This window comes from Emydura macquarii, unplaced genomic scaffold (genome assembly GCF_026122565.2).
Source record: "Emydura macquarii macquarii isolate MOO-44397 ecotype Brisbane River unplaced genomic scaffold, CSIRO-AGI_Emac_v2 contig_629, whole genome shotgun sequence".
In the NCBI taxonomy this organism is placed as follows: domain Eukaryota; kingdom Metazoa; phylum Chordata; order Testudines; family Chelidae; genus Emydura; species Emydura macquarii.
Genome location: NW_027130766.1, coordinates 4,838,545 through 4,864,914, shown reverse-complemented (window position 1 = coordinate 4,864,914; position 26,370 = coordinate 4,838,545). Strand labels below are relative to the sequence as shown.

The 26,370-nt window shown below is 45.9% G+C and overlaps 2 protein-coding genes across 2 annotated transcripts; one reads left to right on the top strand and one right to left on the bottom strand.

Annotated features, from left to right (window-relative positions):
• Positions 1-910: 910 nt before the first annotated feature.
• Positions 911-13,391, top strand: UBE2Z (ubiquitin conjugating enzyme E2 Z). Its single transcript, XM_067541105.1, has 7 exons — positions 911-1,443; positions 3,789-3,861; positions 5,627-5,814; positions 7,772-7,883; positions 8,967-9,079; positions 9,807-9,897; positions 12,139-13,391. The coding sequence occupies exons 1-7, from the start codon at positions 1,115-1,117 to the stop codon at positions 12,307-12,309; spliced, it is 1,077 nt and encodes a 358-aa protein (XP_067397206.1). The 5' UTR covers positions 911-1,114; the 3' UTR covers positions 12,310-13,391.
• A 1,436-nt stretch (positions 13,392-14,827) lies between these two features.
• Positions 14,828-22,737, bottom strand: SNF8 (SNF8 subunit of ESCRT-II). The gene is made up of 8 exons (XM_067541106.1): positions 22,595-22,737; positions 21,791-21,841; positions 19,861-19,999; positions 19,171-19,275; positions 17,883-17,955; positions 16,337-16,478; positions 15,998-16,072; positions 14,828-15,078 (listed from the first exon to the last, which is right to left on the bottom strand). Exons 1-8 carry the CDS (start codon positions 22,646-22,648, stop codon positions 14,941-14,943), a joined length of 777 nt encoding a protein of 258 aa, XP_067397207.1. The 5' UTR covers positions 22,649-22,737; the 3' UTR covers positions 14,828-14,940.
• Positions 22,738-26,370: the final 3,633 nt, after the last annotated feature.

Here is a 26,370-nt window from a genome sequence, read left to right as displayed (position 1 = left end):
CTCAAGTTCTATATGCTAATCCAAAAGAATGTAATTGTTAAATTCCAGCGGAAGACCGAGTAGGAAACCTCCTGAGTTCTATTCAAAGCTCTGCCACTGTCTTGCTGCATGACCTCAGGTAAGGCATTTGACATCCTATGCCTGTGAACTGAGCATGATAATGCTTTGTATTTCAGAGAAGCTCTGCGGCTTAATTAATGTTTGTAAAGGGGCTGTAAAATCTTAGGAGGAAGATAAGGTCCTTGCCTTTGGGTGTGGTGAAAACACAGCATGATGGTAGCTGGGTGAGCTGACATGGGACAGCCTTATGATAACATCATGTCAGGAGACTGACAAACCATTCCTGAATGGACGCTCGCTCTCAAAATGTCTTTACGCCATGATTAGAGAGACAAGGTGGGTGAGGTAATCACTGCCACTGAAGGAGAGCTCTGTGGGGCTCCAAGGCTTGTCTGTCGCCCCAACAGAAGCTGGGCCAATAAAAGATATTCCCTCCTCCCCCACCTGGTCTCTCTACTGTCCTGGGAGGGACCGGACTCCAACTACACTGCATGCTGATGCATGCATGCTGTGATGCAGGGTGATGACATCATGTCAGGATGCCATCACAGTGACAAAGCCCCTCCACAGGAAGTATGGGCCAGGGGCAATGCTGTGTCTGTGGGTCATGACACCCAGGCACCCCCTAGCCCCACAGAGCCCTGCAACCGCAAAGTCTGCACCCCTCCCCCTCCCAGGCCCCGCCCATTGCCGCCCCGGAATGAAAAGCAGCAGGGCACACACCTCCTCCGCTGGGCGTCTCATTGATTGTGTTGACACTCTGCTCCCAGGGAAGACTCTATGGTAAGCAACTCGTTGGGTGAGGGGACGCTCTGGTGAAAATCGCAGTCTTTATGGTGGGCAGCTCTGGGGCGAGCGACACTCTTGCAGGTAGGCGGGGGAGACTCTATGGTCGTTAGCTGCAGGAAGGTGGGAGGAGACAGGACACTCTGGCCCGAGTTGGTGGTGGAGGAGCGGGGTGAGGGGCAGGGCCGGTCTGGCCGGCGGACTCGCTGGTCTGGAGTCCCGGAAGCTGCGCTCTCCTCCTCCTCAGGCTGGGCACGGGCAGCGGAGAATGGCGGAGAGTCCGGCAGCCGAGGAGGCGGCCGCGGCGGCGGTAGCCACGAGCGGCGGGGCCCCGGTAGGGCCCGGGGCCGCCGGAGCGGGGAGCCCCGGCGTGTTCATCCCGGCCGAGCTCTGGGCAGCGGCGGGGTTCGGGGCGGCCCCCCCGGGAGCCGGAGTCCCCCCCGGGAGCGGCGGGGCCCCCATGGCCGGGCTGCCCGCCGCCGCCGCCGCTGCGGCCGGGGCCGCGCTGCTCACCCACTCCGCCTTCTGGGACCCCACGGTGAGCGGCGACTGGGACAGCGAGAGGCCGAGCCCGGCCTGCCTGCTGCGGATCAAACGGTGAGAGACCCGGCGTGCCCTGCGCCCGGCCTCTGCGCCTGCAGCCGGCCCCGGCCGCCTCCCGACTCCTTCCCCTGGAGCGGCCTGCCTGCTGCGGATCGAGCCGGGGAGCCCAGCCCCACGGGCCTGCCCGCCCCGGGGGGTCGGTAACGACCAGCCCCGGGTCCCGTGGTGTCGGCCCCTCCTGCGGGGGCAGCGAGACCCGCCGCGCTCAGCCCCAAACGCGGGGCCACCCGAGAGAGCCTCCGTCCTGCCTGATCCGGCCCAGCCGCTGGCCATCGCTTCCCTGTGATCCTGCGCCACGCTTAGCCCGGCCCCAGCCAGGAACCCCGCACCTGCCTGTCTGCCGGGGGATCAAATCCAAGGACCCCCGGGGCCGCCGCCGCAATACTTCCCCTTTCTGCCGGCCTCCCGCCCGCGTTGCTGGGGTAGCGAGGGACTTCCCGGGCGAAATGATCTCTGAGTAAACGCCCGGTCATGATGGTAGCTAGTTGTGTTCGGGAGTCCCCTTCTCTCCTCTCCCCAAAAGAGCCCTTTGTCTGTGCTTGGAGCCTTCTCCGCCCCTCTAAAAGCAACACACATCCTTTCCCGTCCCATCTTGATGGCTTCCCAGCTTTTTTTTTTTGTTTTTTTTGTTCCTAGGGTTTTGGTTGTGGTAAATGTGGCACAGATTATCCATGAGATCCACACACACTAGCAAATGGTGTGACCACCACATGCATGTTGTCAGCATTTGTGCTAGGGATAGGATGATCTCTTCCATGTTTTTCTTCTCTATGGCCTGAAGCTACCTATTGAGCCACCTAATATATATCCTAGACTACTGGATGTATTTCTTCATCCAACACTTCTAGCTTTCCACAGTGGAGCTAGGCTCATGGGGCTGTCTTGCTCATCACCCCTTTGGTCTTGTCCCCAGAGGTATCTGCAACTCTCTAGGTTTTTAGTGTGTCAGGAGAGCGTTCTGTGCATCAAAATGCCGTCGGTTCCCGCTGGCCTTGTTGGCACAGTCTGCTCTCAGTTCACTGCTGTTGGTCTATTTCAGTGATCACATCTTTATCATTTAAAGAGGGAATTAACAGAAACTTGCCCCTCCATCCCCACCTGGTTAAACCATTCTTGCTGCTACCAGTGGCTAAGAAAATTTATGCTCCATTGAGTTGTATGTAGTCACATTTTGCCCCTTCCACATTGAGTTCAGCCTCACGTTTTTATAGGCTAAGTGACTTACCTGTGGTTAATGATGAAGCTGTGTCAGACACGGGAGTAGCATTCGGGTCTCCCGACTTTGTCCTGTGCCTTGAGTATAAGATGGTGCCTCACCTGATCAAAACTGCCTTCCTGCTACTCAAGATTAATTTATCAAGTGAGCAGTTTGCCAGTGAGTGCTCTGAAACCCAAAGTCTCTGTGCATCTGCAAATCAGTTTTGTACTAGATCAGTAGGGAAAAGGATTTCTTTTTTGTGTTCCCAGATTGAATTTTATAAGATATTTGTTACTGGCCCACCCATAACCCTGTTCTCATTTGTCTGTATGATGCTAACTGAACAATTCAGCTGTTCCCTGTCTAACTGCAGTATTACAGACTGCATGTAAAAAGATTGCTCACCTTAGGTCTGGCATGTAAATAACCTTTAAAACAATGTGCAGTGTGTTATTGTATTGTTATAAATACTGGCATTATTTCAATAGATTCTTCCTCTTCCTGATCACAAACATCACTGCTTGCCAAATTATTGCATATCCTTGTTCTGCTGCCTGTTACAGAACTCCTATAACTTTGCCATAAAATGGCACAAACTATTTGAGTGGTTCCCAGTCCAAATGGATGAAAGCATTAACTTAATAATTCTTTGTAGGAAGATGAGGTTCTCCTCTCACTTCAGAAGTTTTATCTGCTTAGTCATTCTGTACTAAAACTTTAGTTTGACTCAATTCTCTATACAAACAGCAAGGCTTTTTAAAAATCCATTTGTGGCTGTGTGCAGCTCTGGTCAACACTGGGAGGCGCCCTTTCACTGTTAGAGGTGTAGTGCTGCTGTACATCCCAAATTTCAATGAGTCCTATCTCTTTCTTGTTATATATTCAGAGAGAGTGTGTGCTCTTTATCGCATACAGCTATTCTGGATAAGCTGCAACAGCTTAGCCAGAAAACAATGAAGCAGCAACAAAATAAACAAATGCTTTCAGTAACAAGTTTACTTTTTAAAATACCTCCTTTTGCGCTCTCATTGTCACACACACGCATTCTCACACTCCGTGTAAAGTTCTGTTCCTTAGATTGTGCTAGACTCCAAGGGAGACACTGGCTAATTCCTGTTTTTTGTTTTTTGTTTTTTTTCAGGGATATCATGTCCATTTATAAGGAACCACCTCCTGGTATGTTTGTTGTGCCTGATCCCCATGATATGACCAAGGTAAGTGAATATCCAGAACTGATCCAACTTCCTCCTTCTGTGTATCTTGTTTTGCTGGCTACTTTAAGATTTAGCCTATATAAGGCTTGTCTGTACCATGTTGGGAGGGGAGTGGGGAAGAGTCTCTTAGTGCATCCTCAAAAGGTTGTAAAAGAATAGTGCAGCTTAAATTTTCCTTGGGACAGTGTGAAGGGGTTGCATTTAAAATTGGAGGGGGCTTTTAAGGAAACTGTCTTTGTGAGGTGGTAAGCCATGACCCTGCAGATACATCTAGTAGAGCCTCAGTGACCATGTGAATTGGTAAAGCCACCGATCCAGCTGGCTTCATGCTGCCAACACTTGAAAATTATTAGTGGAAATGTTTGAGGAACAGCTGACCCCACTGTGAGAGCCGTTGGATATGGGAAGCTTCTGTCAGGGATGGTAAATGCCCAAATTTGGGAGTCAGGTGGCATCTGTGCCCCAGCTGCAAAAACTTCATATTAGTGACTGTATTTGGCATGATTTGTACCCAAGCTGATGCATGGAGGTGTGACTTGCACTCCCTGTGCTAGCCTGGGTCCCTGTGCTCCTGTGGGAGGGAGGGCAGGCAGATGCCTGTTCATGTGGTTTCTACTAAGGAGCACATTGCAGTCAGGATACCCTCATAAGCTCTCAGACAGAAGCTGCTGAAAGGATGCACTAGATGCAGTGCATCTCCCAGCCTCCCTGCAACACCCACTCTGGACTGCACTGGTTTCCTGTGGAGCTCGTGGTGGTGGTGAAGGTGTCACCTCTTTTCCTATTGCTGCAAGCTTTTTCCACTTCTCCAACACAATTTCCACTTCCAGGTTCCACCAGCACTAACCCTTGGCTGAATCAGGACCTTTGGGTTAGGTACTGCAAGGGAATAGTTCATTGTAGAGAATTCCTGTATACAGGAATATCTCAGTATTTTAATCATAACTTTGGCCCAACTTGATGCTGGAAACTGAAAAATACACACATACATCCAACAATGCATTACATCATTGATAGTGTCTTAAAACATTTGAGTATTGGCATTTTGCTGCAAATCACAAGGAGTTAAGAAGCATTTAAAAATGATCAAGTGATCACATTTGAAGAAACATGGAAGGAAATAATCTTGCTCAATTAATAGCCTGAAAGGTGTAAATTTGGGCTAAATCTGTATGTGATCAGGATCTTCATAGGTAACTTTTACAGTGTGGAGAGAATGTGCTCCTAACCATAGGTCCTGGCTGAGAAAAGTAAGTGATCAATTTAAGTAAATACAAATCAATACAATATCTTCAAGCCAAGAAAAGCCTCTTGCTGGTGGAAATTCAGAAGTGGGGAAAATAAGCTGTTGGGAGATGGGGCAATCAGTGAAATAGGCTGTGAATATTTTTTTTCTTGTTTGTTGTTGGTTTTTTTTTATCCTTTTAACTTTTAAAAGCTGTTATGATGAAGTACTGTTTACTGTGTGTTTGGTTGTGCAGATATGGGCAGGTGTATGTGAAAGTGTGCAGCTGCCATGACCCCTTTGTAAATATTGCTATGTAGGCATAAATCGCCCACAGGTGTGGCAGAGAGGTGTGGTGCAGAGTATAAGTGAGTCTTGCATGGCGGGGAAAGAGTGGACTGTGTATGTCATGCCTGTGGGAGAGGTTTGGTTGCGAGCTCTGCCTCTGTCGCGATTTCTTGCATTCGTTCGGTTTTGTTAAGAATTTCACAATGCTGCGCAATTTTGAAGTGGTGCGCAAGATGGGCTTTTGTTTTGCAGATTCATGCATTGATCACAGGCCCATTTGACACGCCTTATGAAGGGGGTTTCTTCTTGTTCCTGTTTCGCTGTCCTCCAGATTATCCCATCCACCCACCAAGGGTCAAACTGATGACAACAGGGAATAACACAGTGAGGTTTAACCCCAACTTCTACCGCAATGGGAAAGTCTGCCTGAGTATTCTAGGGTAAGAGGAGACTTAAGCTGTTCCGAGGGGAAGCCAGGAGGTTGCTGCAGGCAGTTCTCTGCAGCACGTGTTCCTCTTTACATATTTAGGTTCCAATTCTGTGGTGGGATCTGCCCGCACAGACCCTGCATGAAATCTCTTGCAGGACTGAGGCCTTAAAGCTGTCAAAATTTAGGTAAAATGTGGGTCTGACTTACTTAAAAGCCAGGACTGAAATTCTGTTATCTCACTCCATTGTGCCTAAGTAGCACAGCCCTCAGCCCATCTCCCACCACAGAGTTTTGGCCTGAACTTTGCATTTCTTCTGCTTTTTGTGGTTTGAAGGCCACAACTACTTGTTGTCTGATTTGTAGATTTTCGTGGTTTTAATTTCCTGTGTGTGGTTTTTAAAAAGAAAACAGAAATTAAAAAAAAAAAAAAAAAAAGCCACTAAGAACTCCTTTGAAAGCTATTTAACTGCTTCTCTGCTTCCGCCTGCACTTGGCACAAAACCATGAGTAGTATAGTTCTTTTAAAAGTCCCCACTAGAGCACTGCCTATTCAAACAGCAGTCTTACAAACTTCAGCTCCGACCTTGCATATGTTTAATTTTAAGCCTATGAGCAATTGCATTAGTTGCAATGGGGCTATTGTGCTTAAAGAAGATTGTACTGATGGTCCCAATCCTGCAAACACATCATTCCTGACATGTCAGCAATGTAAGGGCATGATCTTGAGCACCACCGAGCACGTGCAGTGAAGCAAATTGTTTCTCAGGATTGGGTCCTAAATTAGATCAAACACAGAACAACGGTTTAAGGAAGGAAAACTATTGATGTGAAGGGGGGGTGGGTTTGAAGGGGGAGGCGTTTGATTGGGGAGACCACCTAAAGCACTTGGGACATGCACAACAGAAAGAAACTGGGAGGAGGAGAAGGGTGCAGTAAAATGAAAGGGTTTAGAAAGAATCTCCGTGTGCCAGGTGCATCCCTCTGTTCAAATGCTGCTATTCCAGTTGGGGAAAATGATCTATATAGCAAAAGGGTTAAGGGTTGTCAATGCAGAGCTTTTTCTAGCAATGTCCCTCTGCATAAAGGTGTGTGCACCCCTGTATGTGGAATATGGACCAGTAGATATTTGCTACTAAAGGAGGCAGTGTTGCCTAGTGCATGGAGTACTGGACTAGGATTCAGACCTGAGTTCTAATCCTGGTTCTGCCACTGGTCTCCTGGATGACCATGGCCAAGTCACTTCACCTCTGTGCCTCACTTTCCCCATCTATAACATGGGGATAATGATACTGACCTCCACTGTAAAGTGCTTTGAGATGGAAAACCCTGCATAAGAACTAGGTATTATTAAAGCAGAACATTTTCCAGCATTTTCAATATTAACCCTAATATTGGGCAGGTGGGTTATAAGTATATAACTAGTTAGACCAACAGTGTTCTCACCTGAATCTTGAAAAGCAGGCTGCAGTCATCAGGCCAAATTAATGAGCTTCTCCCGGTGATGGTAGCCTCTATTAGTAAAAGGCCCTGTCTGAGCTAGTGCCAAAAACCATGCAAACAAGACGCATAATTTTAAAGTGCCCTGGAGGACCTTTCTGATGCATTGCTTTTCCCCAGCTGTGCTGCTCTTTTCTGTCTGCCAGGCACTTCAGTTCTTGCAGTGAAGTGAAACGTACAAGAATCTTACCCTATCCAGATTAGGGTTCACAACTGTGAGAGAAGAAATTCACTAGCTTCACCCATAAAGTCTTTGGAACAGTGCGGATCATGGGGGGGCTCTTGTTGGCTCCCTGCTGGTTTTTCTTGTCCACTTACCCTTCTGGGTAGACACTTCCTAGCTTTTTCTGATTTCCTAAACTGGGGTTTGTCAATTTGGGAATGGTAATGGTGAAAGGGGGTGGGGAGGTCACTGAGTCATATTCTAGTTCTTGTGTTAAATATGTTCCTATGGTTTTTTGATGTTTCAGGACTTGGACTGGTCCTGCTTGGAGCCCAGCACAGAGTATCTCTTCAGTGCTCATCTCCATACAGTCTCTGATGACTGAGAACCCCTATCACAATGAACCTGGCTTTGAGCAGGTAATAGCTCTGATTCTGAAATTCTGTGAGCACGGTTTACTCCAGTTCTGAAATGACTTGGCTCCTGTCCCCCTCACCCCAACTGTGAATTCCCTTTTGCAAAGAAAAAAATAATAAGGGTCCTGTAGCACCTTAAAGACTGACAAATTTCTGCGGGCAGAAAAGGTGCTGCAGGACTCTCGTTGTTTTTGCTGTATACAGACTAACACGGCTACCACTCTGGAACCTTTGCAAAGAGACAGTCAATCGTCTTGAGGCTATGCAAGTCTTTGATGTTCAGCTCCCCAGACACCATTGATGTATGGCTTGCAAGCACCTCTGGAATGGAGTGCTATTTTTAGCTGAAATGTATACTTGTGGGGAAAGGGAGTGCTGTCTGGTAGATAGACCTTGAAGAGTCCTGCTTTCTGTCCCATGCTCTAAGTTGCTGTAACTTTAGATAAATCTGTTAACTGCTCCAACCCTCAATTTACCCCACCTGTAAAATGGATATGATACTACCTACCTTGCAGAACAGCTGCAAGGGTTAATGAACAAATGCTTGTAATTCCCTTTGAGATTTTATGGGGGAGTATCCTGTCAGTGCTAATGGTCACCTTACATAAAAACTCAAGAGCATGGGTTAAAACATTTTTTAGCACTCATGCCACAGAGCCAATTCCATGAATCCTATTTTAATTACATTTTAAGTGAGGTAATGGAATAACTGGAAGCATACAGGAAACTGCTTATGTCTGCAGGGGCTTTTTCTAGTTCTGCAAATCTCTCCTGAAAGTAAATGGCTTCCCTGGGACATATTACATCATAAGTGAACCAAAGGTTATCCTGGCCTTCAGTTCCTAAGAGAGAAGGAGAGACAGACAGTTGTGCTGGCTTTAGTCTAGTTGATCCATCTCAGGTACCTGAATTCTATGCTCTGGGAACATGTGGAATCTCTTACCAGCTTTTCAGCGTGAACTAGATCGCTGTACGTTGGGCAGGCAGATCTGAAGAGAGTTCACTGTGGAGTGTGACCCAAAGAGCAGGGAAGGGATAATAGCCATTCACACAACATGGACTCAGTGGAGCAATTTACATTTACAGGAGAGGCACCCCGGGGATAGTAAGAACTATAACGAGTGCATTCGGCATGAGACCATCCGAGTAGCTGTGTGTGACATGCTGGATGGCAAGTGTCCCTGTCCTGAGCCTTTACGGTAGGTAATGGGGGGGATGTGAGTGAATGTACTGATGGGGTTCCATCTCACTCTGCACGGTCAGGGCCTGCTTTAAGTGAGCGCTGCTATACTCACTTTAACTGGGCACTTACTGAGTCACCGTTAGGGGCTGGATCTCTGAAAGGGCAGTGTCACACAGTGTATGGGGTACCAGGAACTCCTAGCTTGGTGTTCCTAAACTCCTGAGTTCCAGCCCTAGCTATTTCACCATGGGCACAACTAAACCTCTCTGTTCCCATTCCCATATTGATGATGCGTCCCTGTCCTGCATGGGTGGATGGCTAATTGTTCCTACTGTGCATTGACAATGTGTATTGAATTGAGTCTAATATTTATACAGCACCTGTACATGTTCCCTGCCCTGGTTTGTCTCACAATACGTCCAGTTGCTTACATGACCGCCTCTCCTGGATCATCTTATTCCTGATATGGTGTCATTCAGTCAGGGTAGTGACACAAGTTAATGCAAACCCTATGTGTTTGAGGTTCTGCTAAGGAGTGGAATGGTTGCCAGGGCAGATTTTTTGAAAGCTTGGATCATCCTCGTACATTTTTATGGCACATGCTGAGTGCTGTGGATTAGATGAACGAGGGGTTTACTTACTTGGTGTTGAATGAAGTCACATGTGGCCACAAGGTGATGAGACCATTGCTGAAATGCTCATTCATCCTGCAATGACCATGTACTTTTTTCCTGGTGTTCCAGGGGTGTTATGGAGAAGTCTTTCATGGAGTACTTTGATTTCTACGAGGGCGTATGCAAAGAGAGGCTTCACCTCCAAGGACAGACAATGCAGGTAAGCAGCTGTCCATGCTACAGAAAGGCATAGTTTAATGACCTGTTAAATTGTAAGAAATAAAAGTGACGTGCCAGCTAAGTGATGCAACGTGATGTCTGCTTGCTGAGGTAGGGCCACAGCTCTTCTTATCCTGGCTACCTTGGTTGAGGGAAGTCATTAGCTTGACTCTTGATGTGGCTAATTAGTGGGGGGAGGAGAACGGGAGTTCCTTGAAGGGTAGAATTTCTTAAATTCTCTCCAGACGTGTGCTCGGATTTCACATCAGCCACGAAATAAGGCTGTAGGAAATTCCTATTGTTGGTAATACACGGTTTTCCTCACACAAAGTATCCGCTTAATTCTCTGTCTAGTGGTGTCAGTTGTACTTCATTTGAAAGTTCCTTCTGAAAGCCAGAATTTAGGGGAGATACACCAGTTTAAATGTGCTTGTATTTCCTCTTCATGTCTATCTTCTGACTCATGCTAAGAGAATAGGAAACTACCACCACCACTTGGACAATGGCTTGGTTCCATTAGGGCAGTTTCTATGTCCCTGTCACAGGTTTAGCTAGTTTGGTGTTTTTCTGCTGGGTGCTTTGGAGGAAATCCTAAAACTCCTGTGATGCTCCTAATCTTTTCTTAGGATACCCATCACGGTTACTTTGATGTTTATTAATTATGCAATACAATCCTAAGAAGTGAGGGAGAGGTTTCTTCCTGTCTCTATCTGGTCATCAGGATTGGTAACTTGTAATTTTTATTTTAGCTAGTCTAAGTGTGGAATCAAAGGTGCTTTGCTCAGGTGCCGAGTGCCTTCAGTTTCCATTGACTTCTGACTCAGTACAATGCTTTCAAGGCCACTAAGCCTTTCCTAGTACTGCTCCGAAGCCACTCTCCAGCTTTTTTTGCTAAGATAGTTCTGTATTAATAGAAACTTCTTCCTTTTCTAATCAGCCATCTCCCATCTGACTCATTACAAGGTATTTATTGCCTTTGGTGAAAGAGGGAGATGATTAATCTTACAACCTACTATCTACACATGCCCGTTGTCAGGAAACAGCTCTGTAATCCATAAAATTAGAACACCCACAACATATGACTAAAGTGACAACTTGTGGTTGGACTGAATATTGCCACCAGGCAGCATTGTCTGACTCACATCAGCTGGAATCTCTAGTACAATGACCAGAGGCTGTATTGTAAAACCACATGACTTGAGCGGTTATTCAGGAACACTCTACAGTCATAACTGCTGTAGCTGTAAGGAGCAGAGGTTCAATTGTTTTCACCTACGAGCCCGTGTCATGGACCAGGACCTTATTGTGCTAGACACTGTACAAACACAGTGCCAGTCTTACAGGGGGAGCGATTGCTGTGTTCCTGTTCCCAACAGTTGTATATAGTATTTGTGGCATAGACACGCCTACTAGATGATCAGTAGATAAAAGACTGGACTGGTGTGAAAATGAAGCCATTCCAGAACACTGGCATCAGTATCATCATCAGTTCTTCTATGTGAGCGTAGCGTTTGGGAAAGAAGCTGGCTTCCCAGTTTTGGAGCTTAAAGTCATCCTCTTTATCCCAGAGCAGCTACAGCTCGTGTAGTGGTAGTGCAAATTTCCTCCCAACAGCCTTGCCACTGTGGTCTCTTCAGGGTGTGAGAATAGGAACTAAATCTCTCTCGCCTGTTTGCCACTGCCCAGCTGTATGTGACTGTAAGCAAATCTGGTCATTTCTATGCCTGTTTCCCCATCTGTAGAATTGGGATAATGATACTTGCCTTCCTTTATAAAACATCTGTGGCACTGTGACATGCTAGTTACTAACTCCTTAGTCTTTCCTACTGAGACTGTCATTCCTTCCTTCCTAAGACCAGGTCATCAGCTCTTTGAAAACCTGGTTCAAATCCAGCCAGCATCCACTCAGCCTTTCATCTGGCTGAGGAAGGTAAACTAAGTTCCTTCAAGTTTAACTTTAGCTGGATTTTTCAGAGAAGGCCCTTTAAAAGAGCCAAGGTCCCATCTGCTCTGCATTGACACTGAAGAGCCCATAACATGCTTGGCAAAGAGCAAGGGTTTAATAAGCATCTTTGGCCAAAATGTGTCATTGCCACGCACTTGTCTGCTCAGTTGCTGTTGCACCTGCCCTAGAAATGGGTGTATGTCATCGATACTGTGTAGATTGTGATATAATTTTGCACCATATAAATGTGACTTAAACAACTGGTTTTTATTCTAAACCTTGTTTGTTTCCACCCAGGATCCTTTTGGTGAAAAACGAGGCCACTTTGACTATCAGTCCCTATTAATCCGTTTGCAAGGAATTCGGCTGAAGGTGCAAGAGAAACACCAGCAGGAGAATGTAGAAATAGACTCTGACAGCAGCTCCTCGGAGACAGAGACGGACACTCAAGGCAGCTCCAAGGCTTAGAGGTCTCTAGATAAGTGGAAAAATCCAAGCCTGGAGATGTTCTGTCTTCAAACTCTAGAATACCCCTGACAGACTTGAGAATCAAGCCAATCCCAGAGCTGGGAGAGTTCTTCTGTCTCCTTTAATGCTCTGGTGGATACTGAACAAGAGGACTTCATGCTAGACAAAGCCAAGCTTGTGACAGGCTACTCTAAAAGGTACTTCCTATGCTAGAAAGCTGGAGCACGTGGCATTGGGTTTTTCTTTATTTGATTAAAAGAATGAGATATAGAATGCAACTCCATTTTACAGCTTTTCTGTTCTTAAATAGCCAGTATGTGTCCTTCCCTCTGGCGATGCTGAACTCTAAGGACCAGAGCTGTAGGAGCACTTTGGTGGAGTCCATGGATACTAGGCCCATTTGCTGCTTGCCCAGGTTTAACTTCTGTCTGTGGGAAGGTGGGACACCGGTGCTCTGCATAAGCCCATCTACCTGCTGATGTCTCTTCTAGGCATGTTATAGACAGACCAAAGATAAACAGGGTGGACTCTAGGCTTCTTTCTCAAAGCTTCATCCAGTCGCTGGGTGGCTTGTGCTGGCTGAACTTGAGGTGGAAGAGGGGAAAATGGACACAAGCTGCGAAAGCTCAAATGAAGCGCAGATGCTTTTACCCTGGAAACATTGGAGAGAGAATCACTGGTTCTTTTTTAAAAAAACAAAAGTCTGTTTTTATGGTATTGAGTGGAGTTAATGTTAAGAAATGCTCTACACTTTGGCTCTTCCAAAAGGAAGTGCTCTGTTTCCTTGACTGCAGTTACTTGCTTTCAGCCCCTGTAGTCAGTGAGAGTCCCTGCCCCCTCTAATATTTTGATCCAGGAAAAATTAAATGTTAGGATAAGGGGCATTTATAGCTAGGAAGCCATCTTCTGCTGGAGTTCTCCAGAGAAGGGGAGTAAATGTCAATAGCAGCAGAACATTTCCTTGCCAAACTTGGTCAGTCGTAAGCTGCCTGGGTAGTAAAGCTTGTTCTTAAAGCTTTGATAGTTTGAACAGAGTCATTTTAAGCAATTCGTACCTCTTGAGCTGCTGGCTGTGAGTGCCATTACATCAAGGATGTATTTAAAGTAACCTGCATGGAGATGAAACACACCCAGTTCAAATAAATAGGCCTGATTTTTTTACCACCATCAAACTGGCTGGTAAAATGCTTCTACTGATGAAGGGCTTAATCTTGTTTTACAAGAGCGCTGATTGAAAAGTTAAACAGTTGTACACTATTGTGCGCCCACCTCTCCCAAAAAATTCCTTTGCTATAATCCCCTTTCTCAGATTTCTATTGTGGCATTGAAAGAAGATCCAGGCCAGGTAACACATCTAAAGAAATTGCCTTTTTGTAGATCAAATTGCACAGTTATTTTCAATGTCCTGTGTGTTGAATTATTTTCAATACAGATTGTTTATGTAGAATATCAACTATTGTAAATTTAGGAAGCCTGCATATTGCTGCTTAAGTAGCTTTGAGAAGTTGAAAGATGGAAACATTCCTGAATTAATGGTGCCATTTAACAACTCACGACCCCTTTTCCCCCCCTGTTGAAAAGAAAATCTTAGCTGGGGTCTGTCATTGGCCTGATTTAGAATGGAATCCTGCCTTCTCCAAGGGAAAACTTTTACATAGGACACACCTCACACACCAGAGCAAAGTAAATAAAGCAGTTTACTCCTTGATAGAGACATGAAGGCATATTGTTCTGAGAAGTCATGAGTTGTGCTACTGTAATGCCTCTGTTTAATACCATTGTAAATCTCACTTTGGTTTCATGAGTCCTCCCTTTCGTTAGAGCTGAGCCTCTAATGCCTTCATAAGACAGATCTGGTTCAGAAATCTGTATGTGGTGCATGGGGCATTACCATCCACACACACACGCCTTATTGTGGACACCCTTCACCAAACCCCGTGGTTGTAAACAAAGTATTAGTTTTATAGCTCTGTTACCCGTCCTGCTGTTTCTGAATGTTTCCATTTCAAAATGACAATCCTCAATGACTGCTTTAGGCAGAGATGTTTTAGTGACACTTTTAGACCTAAGGAGTTGAAAATATATGCACAAGAGTCACTATAAGATACCTTGTTTATATACAATTGTACATAAGATTTTTTTCGTGCAATAAAGTTGGTTTTGGCAGAATCTAGACTGTTGTATTTTCATGGGGAAGTGACTTGAATTTACACAGCAAGGGGTAGCTTCCTAAACACTCCAGTGGAGCAGAGGTTCTGTTTTGAGGTGCAGGGGAGGTTAGTCTCCCCAGCTTGATAAAGGCTAAATTCCAGTCTAAGCTTTTGAGGAGCTAGTATCACTTTTGCATCATCATCCATCCCCCCCCCCCCCCTGTTTTTAGAACAGCACCCCCTTCTGTCCCACTCCTGTTAACAGGAGCTGGTTCTCCTTATACAATGAGTATCTTTATCAGCACTTTAGGAGGAAATTTCAAGTTAAGCAGGTATGATTTTTGACCTATTAAATGGCTAAACCTGGGCACTTTTTTAAACAACTTTATTTAAAGATAAATTTCCCTCTACTTCAGGTAATAGAACAATGAATGGAGAATTATGTACAGGTGCACACAGCTTCATGTTTTCTTCTGAACCGTCACGGTATTGCCTCCTTTGCTTCCTCTGCCGTGATTTCCTGAGAGTAAAGTTCTGTAAAGAGAGCTGGCAGCCAATACTGAGATTCGCCTGGAGCTTGCATGTCAAGCCAGGCCATGCCTTCCTTCAGCAGGTGCTCCTGTCAAAACAGATTAAGTACTCAGAAGCTGAATGGAGAAAACAAGAAACTGCACAAGTGAAAATTGGAGAACAAATGTGCAGGCAAATAAGGAAAGAGTCCCATGACTCAAGTTAGCACTCGGGCCACGGAAGCCCACTCCATTCGGTCTAGCTGCATGTTATTCAGACAACTGATGGCAACTCCTCCATTACTGGAAGTGTTCTTGCCCACTACAAATATTTAAATGGCAAGTGGCGCTACTGACTACAGAATCACTTCACTACAGATACCTCCCTTCTCTGCTTCTGTCCCCACAAGATGCAGTAAGTTAAGGCTTTGGGTACGTCTTCACTGACGGCGGCAAATTCGCTGCAGTCAGGGAAGACCCGTTCAATCTATCTGGAAGTCGACACGTTAAAACCATCCCCTCAAGTGGCACAGCGCCGTGAAGATGCTGTGTAGAAGAAGAGTTTCCAAGTCGACGGGAGTTACGTGAGCTACTCTGCATAGCGTGTGTAACTCCCGTTGACTGCCGCCGAATTTGAAGGTAAGCGTAGACCAGGTCTTTGAACCTAAGTGCATCGCAAAGCCTTAGCTGGTGAACGATTTTGTAAAATGCAGCCCGGATCAGAGGGCAAGAACAGGAAACAAAGGGGGGCAGGAGTGGTATGTACATATTTCACAGCAGCACCCATCAAAGGTATGGACCTACCCTTAAGAGGATTCTGCCTCAGATCCTGTTTACATAGGTTCTTCACCCCTGTAGGTTTACTATTACTTTATCCCTGGGTCAGTCTGGCAGAGTAGAGGAGATGGAACTGTTTTTACTGTGTCATACTGTTGTGGCAGAGCTGGTTCAGACACTATAGATGCAACCATAGTCGTCCAACAATGGCATTTAATCCAATAGTGCACAAAACAAGGTCTATATACATACCAGCACCTGCTTGGCACGTTCCATCTCCCACTTTAAACTGGACTTGATCTCGCTGACAGTTACATATCCCTTTTTCTGAAATAAGGGAAGAAAAAAGTGTTTTGTAGGACAATGACTTCAGTGCACAATTAAAGCTCCTTTACTATCTGCTAATGCGCAGGACTTAGTATCAGAATCCATCTTTTGGAAATTCTACTTGCCTACATCCTCATATCTTTACATGCTGAGACCCTTGGCTCTAACTCAAACTAGAGTTTACACTTTTCACATTAAGTGAAGCAAGGGTACTCTGTAGCCCCTTAGGGGTAGCTTATTCTAAAGAATCTCTTGCTCCAATACCTCGGCCAGCTGCAAAACTACCGTGTGATCCATGTTCAATTCAGCTGGTACAGACTGGATCAGATACGTCCCTCCGACAGGAATAATCCCAAAGCCATTGCCAAGCACTTTCAGCTTCTTGATTGCTCGGATGAGATCGTCCCTGAAGAGGGGGTGGAGAGCGAACGTAAGACTTCAAAAGAAAAGCTTTTGCTCTTCGTTTTGAACCCAACACTAGTGATGTCCCTTATTTACTACAACAGCTGCATAAGTGGCAAAGTTAACGTTTGAAAGGTGGAGGCCACACACACACACAAAGTGACTACAGTCATCTTATGGGTAAGCACCTCTGAAAAGTCAGCCGCTATATGCTGAATTTTTCATTCATGCTTACCAAGAGGCAATAGCAATTGAAAAATAGATTGCCTTCCTTCCATTTAAGGCATGCTCTGGTTCCAATAGGATCAAGAGGGCCAGTAGAATGGTTTGAGAGTGAATTCATTCTATAGGGGTTTAGAACACACATTTTGTAAGTACTGTGAACTCTTAAGTTGCCAAAATAAAATATTAAAAAAAAGACAGTTGACTAATTCAGGCCCAGAATTCAGCCCTGGTAAGACAATCTTTTGCAAACCCTATCAACAGAAAGGTCTCCAAGCAGAAGAGAGTTGAAATAATCAAAGTTCAGTAGAAATTGTTATTTGTTCAAATAATATTCTCTAGCATATTAGGGACTGGCACACAGTAACACCTTGCTAAAACAGGAGAAAATGAAACTGAGTAGTCTATTTTCACTGTCCGAGTGCATCTGTGGCAAAAGTATACATTTAATTTTAATAAAATGACACGCTCAATACAGATTTCCTTATCTTAGCAGTCCTTTTAAGTAGCCACCAACATCCATACAATATAAACAGTCAAAAATAAGATTTAAAAAAAAAAAAATTAGTCTGCTATCACTTCACCTCTATGCAAGTCCAGACTGATTACACTGCAATACAGATTAAGCTAAGGTTTTACTTGTAAGACATTAGTGTAATTTGTTTTATAATGTATGATTTGCAACTAATGTTATCCGCAAATACTGATTCTTATTGAGTATCTAAGTTATCATAACAGTATATTGTATACTGCAATCTTGAGAAGAGGGTGGGGGGCAGGAACTGTGCTAGTCGTCTCCTCATTGCCCAAGAGACCCTGGAAGCAACAGCAGATGGTAGAAGAGCAAGAGCAGCAAACACAACAGGCTCTGCTACTGGCCATTCTGATTTCAGTTTATTGAGGGGTCAGTGAATCAAATTTAAATCGGGGGGGGGGGGGGGGGGGAGGAGGGAAGAAAGGGAGAGACATTAACCCTTTAACTGCAGGAGGCATATCATTTATAAAAGGGCATTGCTTGCAACCTTAATTATGGAGCCACTACTGATCACTCCGTAATTACAAATCACTCTGGGGTCATATTAGCAACAGAAAAGCATTCAGGTGCCTGCCTAGATTAACTGACACTTTTTCTTCATGCTGTTTTCAGGCTCCCCTTGATTATGATACAGTTCAAGCTGCTACTCACTGGCTGACATCCTGAGCAAACTTCCCCCTTCCCTTCAGCACTTGCTGATGAAGTTCCTCCAGAGTTATGAGACCTAAAGAGAACAGATGAGGGAGGTGATATTAGAGAGCAAAAGTTCCTCTGACAGGATTAGCTATCACTTGAATTTCCTTTTCACATTTGCCATTAGCTTACATGTTCCTTCATTTACAGAGTCATTTTAATCCACTTTTCATTGTATTCAATTTCACAGCTTTAGGTAGGATATTAAATGTCTAATCATTTCTATTCCTGCATTGAGCGTAATCGGGAGTTAGTCGCTGTCTTCTCCCATTAATGGATCAGCCACATTTAATTAATTTTATCACAATATTGATATAAAAAATGAACTGTAAGCTCCGCAGGGCAGGGACTGTCTTCTTGTTCTGTGTTTGTGCAGCACATAGCACAACAGAGTTCTGGTCCAAGACTGGGGCTGCTATTGCAATAAAAATTAACAGCAGAGGTCATATACAAGAAATTACCTTACAATAAATACTTGCATAATAAGTTCCTTACTCTAGAAGTCAGAAGTATTTCTTACTTTTACTTCTCTGGATATCAGGCCAGTTCTCTGAAATAAGAGTTTTGTCAAGTTCTCTATTTAGAAATAGTGGCCCTGAAATCCCAGTAACAAAATAAAGTGCTCTCTCTCGCTCTCTCGTGTGTGTGTGTAAGACAGAGAGAGAGAGATTGATTTAAGGAAAAATCAAATCAATTACTAATCCCCCAATCCTTGCAATGCACATGAGGTACTGTTACAGGCCCATCAAGCATATTTTACTTACTATTACTGCTTCTTCATGGCATTGCTAGGCTATGTCTTCACTGCCCAAAAAGGGTGTGGGGAGTTCACAGTGAAATAACCAACATGCATTAGCTATCTCGCTATAAAATCCTAACAGAGACTGCACACAAATAGCTTTTACTGCGTTGTAGCTAGGCAATGGCAACACCATCCCTCCTCATCCACAGTTCTGCTCACCTAGCTACAGCGAGGTAAAAAAAGGTAGAGCATAGAAAAAACAAACAAACAAAAAAGCAGTTTGTGTTAGCTACCTCACTGTAAAAAACTGTTTTTTGGGTTTTTTGGAGCAGAAATGAAGCCAAAATCATTCTCTCACCACCTGATAACAAGTACACCATGCATTGAGCATCTTATCAAGCATGACTCAATTTTCAGAGACTACTGGAAGCATCTTGTAAAATACAACGGATGGAGGCCAGCATTTGCTCCTGTGTTCAAGAGGCAAACATGTAGAGTCCTCACCTCCATTTCTGTGTTTCAGAGCCAGACAAACTTCAATAATCTGAACACCAAGCTCATAGTAGAAGTCTCCAACACCCAGCATCTCTGACCAGAATCCTTTACCAGCTGTGAAGAGGGGGAAATCAGATTAAGTATCACCACTATTCCTCTTCACTAACAGCCTAATCCCGTGAGCATTTAGGCCCAGCACTGCTTTCAATGGAAGTTAGGAGCCTAAATACCTTGGAGGATCTGAACCCTACTGATGGCAATAGGGCTACTTTCAGTCACAAGCCCTGCAGCAAGGTGAAGCACAGCCCAGAAGGGGTTAAGGAATCTCTGCCTATCACATGGGTAGGCAAGATGTATAAAGAAGAGGAAGCCTCTTTTCCCTTGGCTAAGAGAGGCAAGGAAAGCCTCTGGAGATTGTCAAATTTGTCAGCTGAGTTGCTTTATTTTGCGCTGTTCATGTCTATTTTTTTTTTCCAAACAATAAAACATGCTCTAAGGGAAAGGCCTTAAAAGGACTTAGGCCTGGTGCTTGCTTCCCTTCCCAGGCTGGCAAAACAGCCCATCAACTTAGAGGCCTTAACCAAATCCCCTCATCTTTAATCAGCAAAGCGCCAATCAACTTCAATGAGAGATTTTACTGAGCAAAGATAATACAATCAGGACATTGAGCATTAAACCCCTCCAACGTATATTCCTTACATGCCAACGGATCCACTCCGATTGTTGCACACATGTCCTGGAACTGGACACGAAACTGGGGATTTTTACGAATCTCTTGCTTGTGTTTGCTGGCAAACTCTTCTAGGTTGGTCTTAAACATGTCCAGTTGCTTAGACATCTGTAAGAGACGAGTGAAGAGGGGAAGGATCTGTGACTGAATGCTTATATAAAACAGTAACACTTTAGAAAAGCACGACATGGCACTGAAGTACAAAAGATGACAAGGTCCCTGCCTAACCTACACAGTCACAAGAACGGCCATAACTGGGTCAGACCAATGGTCCATCTAGCTGAGCATCCTGTCTTTCAATAGTGGCCAGTGCCAGATGCTTCAGAGAATGAACAGAACAGGGCAATTATCAAGTGTTCCATCCCCTGTCGTCCACTTCCAGCTTCTGGTAGCCAGAGGCTTAGGAACAACCACTGCATGGGGTCTAATTCTTTTCTGAATCCAGTTCATACTTTTGGCCCTCAGAACAGCCTCTGGCAACGAGTTCCAACGAGTTGATGGTGCACTGTGTGAAGTACTTCCATGTGTTTGTTTTAAACCTACTGCCTATTAATTTCATTAGGTGATCCCTGGTTCTTCCTGTTTTGCGAAGGGTAAATAATACTTCCCTATTCACTTTCTCCACCCCATTCATGATTTTATACACCTCTATAATATTCCCCTTTAGTTATCTCTCTTCTAAGCTGAACGGTCCCAGTGTTTTTAAATCATTCCTCATATGGAAGCTGTTCTAATCCTCTCTGTTACCCTTCTCTGTACTTTTTCCAATTCTAATATATCTTTTGTGGGATGGGACAACAAGAACTGCATGCAGTATTCAAGGTGTGGGCATACCAGGGATTTATATAGTGGCATTTGATATTTTCTGCCTCATTAGCTGTCCCTTTCCTTATGGTTTCTAACCGCGTTATCTTTTTTGACTGCCACTGCACATTTGAGCAGATGTCTTCAGAGAACTATCCACAAAGATCTCTTTCTTGAGTGGTAACAGTGAATTTAGATCCCATCATTTTGTATGTATGAATTATGCTTTCTAATGTGCATTCCTTTGCATTTATGAACAGTGAACTTCATCTGCCATTTTATTGCCCAGTCACTCAGTTTTGTGAGATCCCTTCGTAACTCTTTGCAGTCAGCTTTGGATAGAACTACTTGAGTAATTTTGTACGGCCCGCAAACTTTGCACCAAACTGTTTACCCCATTTTCAGCTCATTTATGAATATGTTGAACACCTGTGGTCTCCATACAGATTCTTGGGGAACCACCTCCCCATTTACCACTCCACCAAAACGGACCATTTATTCCTACCCTTTGTTTTTTATCTTTTAACCAGTTACTGATCCATGCAAGGACCTTCCCTCTTATCCCAGGACTCCTTAGTTTGCTTAAAAGCCTTTGGTGAGAGACCTCTTCAGAAGCCTTCCGAAAGTCTAAGTACACTATATCACCCTTGTCCACAGGCTGCTGATACCAAAGAATTCTAATAGATTGGTGAGGCATGATTTCAGTTTACAAAAGCCATGTCGGCTTTTCCCCAACATATTGCATTTGGTGAAGACTGTTGAGTGTGGGGGTGGGGGAAGCGGGTGGTGTTTTTTGGTGTGGGAGAGGCGATCTGGAAGTGTTCATGACCACTTGTGCACACAGAAAAGGGAGGCCGTTCTAGACATAGGGGTGTTGTGAAGAAAGGCCCCAAAACATAAGTGGAAGGAGGATTCATAGTCACCCATGACTTCCAGCCGAAAAGCAAGTAAAACGACTGCATCAAGCCACAATAAAACAGGTGGACCGTTCCAGCTTCAGCGCACACTGCAAAACCTGACATCCCTCCGACTTTCATGTCCACTGCACACCGGCAATGGTCCCTACAAATACTAAACATGGAGGAATTATCTCACCTGAGCCAGCTGGTCCTCAGCCAGAACCGTCCCTCGCTCCTTGTATTTGGCCTAGATGCAAAATCAGATTATTAAGGGGATTTTTTTTATTTTATTTTTTTTATTAAAAGCTTTTTCAGAGATCACACGTGGGCTGAGGTCACTTTTCCCCTACAGGGTCCCCCCCCCCCCCCCACCTCACTGCCTCCAACCACCATTTCTGCAACATCTCTGCATTTTAAACTAGAAAGCCCATTCCAGACTCGCCCCCTCACCCACCAACCCTTCATCTTCAAGAGAGAGAATCAACTACGCCTGGCTTGGGTGACAGAGGCGTCCCACACTCACTGGTTTGGGAGAAAGGAGCCAGCCGTTCAGAAGTTGCAGCGGGGGGTTGGGGGGGGGGGGAGAAGACGGATGCTGGCAGAGTTTGATTAAGTTGTCAAAAAGGGAACTCAGGCCCTCTTGAATGTAGGGCGGGGGGGGGGGCAGACTCTCAGCCCCTCCGAGGATCTGGTGATGGAGAATTCGGACCCCCTGGACCTATGGGCCGGAGGAGCTCAGCACCTCCACGGTCTGGGGTGAGGCGACCGGGATCGGGGGGGAGGGGGGGGCGGTCCGAGGATCTGCAGACAGGGATGGATGGACTCGGCACCCCTCGATCCGGGGAAGGGCAGGATCCGGGGGCTCAGGAGGCACTCGCCACCCCCAGGATCCCAGCTGCGAGGGAGGGGGGGGGCTCAGCCCCAGCGAGGCTGGGGGGCGGGGCGGTGTCTCAGCCCCTCCCCCCCGGGATCCGGGGCGGGCCGCGGCCCCGCTGCTCACCTCCGCCAGCTTCCTCTTGGCGATGGCGCCCGCTCCCACCCCCCGCCGGTGCATCCCGGCGGCAGGGAACCCCCGCGGCTCGCTCCCGGCACAGGCTCTGGGGGGGGAGGGGCGGAGACGGGAAACCGAACTGGAAGCACCAGCCTCGGGGGGGGGGGGGGGTCTACGTCATCTCTCGGCGACACAGGAAATGGGCGTGGCTTCTCCCCTCCCCGCCCGCCCCGCAGCCTCAACGGGGTGGGGCTGACTAGCTCACTCAGCCAATCCGCCTGCGCCTTCAGCCGGGGGGGGGGGGAGAGGGTTGGTTCCACACAGCCGCCCCTCCCCCAAGACCTTGGGTGGCTACTCCCTTTATTACTGAAAGCTCTGGGGGCTGACACCCCTTTGTGCCCCACCCATATCTGGGGGGCGGGGCTAATACTGATTTGTGCCCCCCCATATCTGGGGGGCGGGGCTAATACCAACTTGTGCCCCCCTATCTTGCAGGGCGGGGCTAATATCCTTTTGTAACACCCTCCCCCCCAGCAGGCTCATCCTCCTACCAAAACGCAGGGAGGGGTTAATATCCCCCTTTCTTCCAAAAATCCTGAGCATGGGGCTATAATCCTGTTTGCGTCCCCTCCAAAATCTGGGGGCTGACTCCCCAGATTCCTGGGAGACAAAGTCCTCCTGCACCCAGTAAATAACCAGCAGAGGAGGTTGAGTCTGGCTTGTCCCCTGCAGCTCTCTCATGCCTTTCTCCTCCTGACCTCAGCCCTGAAGGGTTCACTGCACCCCCTGCCTTTCCTCAAACCCTGTGGGTCTGTCTACATGGTGCTGTAAACTCAGGGTTAGTGGAACTCAAGTTAGCAGACCCTCGATTTGTTAGCCTAGGGCTTGAGCGTAGTGCTGGTGAAACGTGCGGGCCCCTTTGATTTCCAGCAGGTGGTGGAGTGGCTCCTGAAGGGCTGGGCCACAGAGCATAAATTGATGGCCTCCCTTCAAAAGCGGGGAGGGGTCAAAATGAAATGGAGGTCAGTCAATTCCTTAGGAAAAAACAAAATTGCGGGGTTGGCCCTGCAAGGGTCATAAAAGAGAGCCACCAAGCATTTCATGCCCCCAAGAAGATAACAAGGGAGTCAATGCTAGCCCTGGAGACTGAAGTCCTCCATTTAGTCATGGAGCAGGAATAGCATGTGTAGTAACTGTCCGACAGTGGCTAATACCACATGCGTCAGAGGGAATGAACAGAATAGGGCAATTATCATGTGTCCAATCCCAGCATATGACAGTCAGAGGCTTAGGGACATGCGGAACATGGGGTTTCAGCCCTGACCATTTATGCTAATAGCCACTGATGGACCTGTCCTCCATGAACTTATTTAATTCTTTTTTGAAACCAGTTATACTTTTGGCTTTCACAACATCGCCTGGCAATGAGTTCCACAGGATGGCAATGTGTTGTGTGAAGCAGTATTTCCTTATGTTTGTTTTAAATGCACTGCCTACTAATTTTATTGGGTGACCCCTGAGTCTTGTGTTATGTGAAGGGGTAAATAATTCTTCCTTATTCACTTTCTCCATGCAATTCATGATTTTATAGACCTCTGTCATAATCCCCCTTAGTTGGTTCCAACCCCCCCTCCACCTCCAAGACTAAAACAAGCAAAACTGCAGTCAATCACACCTCTTACCAATATAGCTGTGCTGGCAAAACGTTGTAGTGTAGACCTGGCCTCAGTTGATTTACTCCATGGATAAATTTAGCCCCGCCATAGCATGAGTATAAAACTGATCTTGGTAAAGTGTGTGCCTTGATTTATTTTATAAGCTCCCCCTCTAGTGGTGAGCCGATCAAACTAGAATCCTGAAACGTCTCTAAAGCATGAATTCAGCAAAGCTGGGTTTAAGTATTTTGCGGTATCAGGGCCTAGAACAATTGCAGATGGTTTTCATTCTGCAGCGGATTCTAAAACAGGATTTGTTTTGCAATGGACTTGTGGTCTCAGCCCTGACCAGCCCTATTGGGATAATAATATATATGAATGTGCAAGAGGGTCCCTGAGTGTGGACAGAAACGGTTGTCTTGTGGTTAAGACATAGGGCTGAGCATAGGGATGATCGAGGTTCCATTTCAGACTCTGCCTTAGACTCACTTTGTGCATGTAGGCAGGCCTTTTATGGCTAGGTTTTTAATGAAGGTCAGTTCCCACAGTCAAGGCTTGACTTGAGGAAAAGTTCTGCTTGCGGAGTACTTCTGAAAATCAGGTCCTTATTCAGGTGCCTAAGGGGAAGCCGAGTCTTTAAAAATCTGGCTTTTGTTTTATTCCATCTGTGTCACAATTTGCCCATCTGTAAAATGAGGTTAAATTAATGAATGTTCCTAAAATGCTTAGAGAGCCTTGGTTGGCAGGGCACTGTGTTATTTTTTTAATATCTCCCTGTAAAAGGGCGTGCCTGCCCTGGAACAATCCCTTCTGACCAAATGTGGCTCTGCAGCACCCTTGTTGCCTCAGTTCCCCCACAAGTTAGGGCTTTCACGTAAAAATTACATCAGGGTGATCTGTGCTTATGCCCAACCTGGGTTTCTTTATTGGTACAAAGTCACCTTCTCACTCCCACAGACAGGAAGATTCTAAACCGCAATGTGCAGAGACAATAGCAGTCTCTTCTTCTCTGCTTAGGAAGGACCAATCAGTTGCACACATACAAAATGGGAAATGACTGCCTCCGGAGGTGTGCTGCAGAAAGGGAAATAGTGGGCCACAAGCTAAATATGAATCAACTGTGCAACACTGTTGCAAAAAAAAGTGAACATCATTCCGGGATGTATTAGCCAGAGTGTTGTAAGTAAGACGCAAGAAATAATTCTTCCGCTCTGCTCACGCTGATCAGTTCTCAGCTGGAGTGTTGTGTCCTGTTCTGGGCGCCACATTTCAGGAAAGATGAGGACAAATTGGAGAAAGTCCAGAGAAGAACAACAAAAACGACTAAAGGTCTAGAAAACATGAGCTATGAGGGAAGACTGAAAAAAATTGGGTTTGTTTAGTCTGGGGAAGAGGAGGCTGAGTGGGGACATAGTAACAGTTTTCAAGTACATAAAAGGTTGTTACAAGAAGGGGGGAGAAAAATTGTTCTCGTTAACCTCTGAGGATATGCCAAGAGGCAATGGGCTTAAATTGCAGCAAGGATGGTTTAGGTTGGACGTTAGGAAGAACTTCCTAACTGTCAGGGTAGTTAAGCACTGGAATAAATTGCCCAGGGAGGTTGTGACAGCTCCATCATTGGAGATTTTTAAGAGTAGGTTGGACAGACATCTGTCAGGGATGGTCTAGATAATGCATGCTCCTGCCATAAGTGCAGGGGATTGGAGTAGATGACCTCTCGAGGTCTCTTCCAGTCCTACAATTCTATGATTTGCCTTACAATTCCTCCAATTCCGTTCTTCCTTAAATCATCTTAAACCACGGTGCTCAGTGCTGAAACATCCCACTGCCCCCTCACCAGGTGATCTCTCTTCAGGCTCTCCCTCTGTAGATAAACTTCTTTTTTAAGCATAGTCCGTATCCTGCCCCCTTTTCCCAAAGGGGCTTTCTCAGGGTTTTCTCCCTGGAGATGAGCTTCTCTAGCACAGGACTCTGACGTCCTCTTATTAGATTCACCCTCATTGTCTCCTCCCCAGGGGCCTTCCCTTAAACCCAATTGGGCAAAATGTAATCAATCACTGGTACCCTGGACCCCGCTCACTCTTAAAGGGACCCGTTACTAGGACTGCCAATTTTGGTTGGACATATTCC